Source organism: Cajanus cajan, chromosome 4, assembly GCF_000230855.2.
Source record: "Cajanus cajan strain Asha chromosome 4, NIPB_CcT2T_4, whole genome shotgun sequence".
NCBI classification, from domain to species: domain Eukaryota; kingdom Viridiplantae; phylum Streptophyta; class Magnoliopsida; order Fabales; family Fabaceae; genus Cajanus; species Cajanus cajan.
Window position 1 is genome coordinate 15972102 of NC_138520.1, and position 2414 is coordinate 15974515.

At 28.2% G+C, this 2414-nt stretch overlaps 1 protein-coding gene across 1 annotated transcript; it reads left to right on the forward strand.

Annotated features, from left to right (window-relative positions):
- Nucleotides 1-1308: 1308 nt before the first annotated feature.
- Nucleotides 1309-1850, forward strand: LOC109807547 (uncharacterized). The gene has a single exon (XM_020370090.3). It carries the CDS (start codon nt 1554-1556, stop codon nt 1761-1763), a length of 210 nt encoding a protein of 69 aa, XP_020225679.1. The 5' UTR covers nt 1309-1553; the 3' UTR covers nt 1764-1850.
- The last annotated feature ends 564 nt before the right edge of the window (nt 1851-2414 follow it).

The following is a 2414-nucleotide window of genomic DNA, read 5'->3' on the forward strand; positions in this document are numbered from 1 at the left end:
TTAGAGAAGGATGGAGAATCATTTATTTTGGTGCTCAAATTCAAAATCAATCGAAGACTAAGCAATCACTTAACAATTAAAAATATTTTGTTAGAACATTATTCAATAATGACAACTTAGTTGTTGCTTACATTTAAAAATATCTTTTTGGTGCTCAAATTCAAAATCAGGTGAAAGCTAAGTCATTATAAAACACTTACAAATATTTTTTAGAACATTATTTAATAATCAAAACTTAGCCGTTGCATACATTTAAAAATATTTTTCAAAACTATATTTTAGTGACAACTAAATACCTTTCCTTTTATGAGAAATGAGTGTGAGCGTCAATTTTATTGGGTAAACTATTTAAATTTCTTAAAAAAGAAAAAAATTTCTTTTATGAGAAATGAGTGAGGTGTGAGCGATAATTTTATTGGGTAAACTATTTAAATTTTTAAAATAAAAGGTGTTGGATGAAAATTTACACTACAACAAAATTGTCATACAGTGACATATATCCTATAGTGATACTATATATGTCACCAAAAATTACTTTTACCTACACAATAACTACAATATATGTTTGTATATTATTAAAAAGTGTGAGTATAAACTATAGTGACACACAAAATATGTTGTTAAATCTCATTCAAAATCAACACTAAAATTGTATGTAACTATATATCAAATAAACATATACCTATATATATTGTACCTATAATGACACTTTTTGTATGTCTATATGTAACATTTCTTGTAGTGATTAAGAGATGTTTTTTTTAAAGAAAAAACAAATTGTTATTTATGATTCAAATTTTTAATACATTGTTTAAATTTAAATTTAAACCCTAAACCCTAAAATTTTGTAACAAAGAACTTTTTAAGTACCTCCAAAAACTTGCAATTAATGAAAAATGTATTTCAAATTTGTCCAATTTTCAAATCAATGAAAAAAAATACTATATTCAGGAGAGTACTATATTATAGTGTTAAAAGATATGTTACTAGCACGCATCATATATATATATATATGTATATATATATATAACACTAAAATAAACATATGTATCTTAAAAAACACGTATATATTTAATATATTATTGTAATTTTTTTATTAATAAAAACATGCTAAAATAGAGTTAAATAAATAATACATATATACTGATAACATAAAATATCATATTATCTAATAAATAATTTAGTTTAGTAAATTTATTAATTTTTATAATAATTATCCAAGAAATCATATTAAAAGTAATTTTATAATGCCTAATAAATTCAATTAGTAGCCGTCCCCGATAAGAGAGATCCCAACAATCATCGTGATGACTAATGCATTGAGTTGAGGATGTAACTTTCAAGGAATCGTTGCATTCAATAATGCCTCTGCCGATTTTGAATCTTTGATCCAAGCCATTCTATTTGTCCCATCTTTTAATTCGAATGTCTCTCCCTACCCTTGTTGTCCTATATCACATCCATATCCATAGCCAAACCCTTCACACATTCCAATATAAATTCATTCACCTTTACATTTTCCTTTAGCATTTTTGGGTTTCTCACTAGCAAAAATGGGTGACTGGGCTGGTGTGGTGATAGGGTTGGTCCTGTTTGTGGTGCTTTCACCAGGGTTACTGTTCCAGCTTCCTGGCAAAGGCAGGCCTGTGGATTTCTGCAATTTCCAAACAAGTGGAATATCCATCTTTGTTCATTCCCTTCTCTTCTTTGGCTTCATGGCTATCTTCCTCATTGCCATTAACGTTCACATTGGTAGTGGATAAATAGTCCACTATAGTACCTTAGACTATGTTTAGATAAATGAAAAATGAAACAGAATATATGATGGAAGAAGTTTTTAGAACTCTACTTTTACCCCTTTTTTTTTTTGGGGGGGGGGGGGGGGGGTATGGGGCAGGACTTTTATTTTATTCCATGATAAATATGTCTAAGCAGTGAAATGATACTTCTATGCCATCTGATTCCATTTTATGTTATTTCATTTCATTTTATTTATCATTAGAATTAGATATATGAATGAATATATATAGTCTTGATAATAATTTCATCTTCCTCGTAATGTTATATTTCATTTGTCACACCCCCATCAGTTAAAAACCAACATAGTGGTCTCAGAAGTATGGTTTTGATTTTGGCTAGGTTGCTACTTCGAGTGTATCCTGCTTCTTACTGAGTTGCAACTAGTGTATTCGTAGTAAATTTAGAGTAGAGCACTCGTTTAATAGAATTATCAAAACTTTGGAAAATTTATAGTGAATTATATATCCTGCCAGCAAGTTTTCAACGTATGTTATAGCTATTTTTATCAATTACAGTACTATTTAAGTAGCCAAGTGCAGGAGTTGTTATTTTTATTGTTTTGATAAAAATAAAAAATTATAGAAATAATCGCAGTAGGATCAAACTTGGACCCA

Bases quoted from the DNA above. Each gene is read 5' to 3' on its own strand.
- LOC109807547 (XM_020370090.3), top strand. From the start codon at position 1,554: ATGGGTGACTGGGCTGGTGTGGTGATAGGGTTGGTCCTGTTTGTGGTG.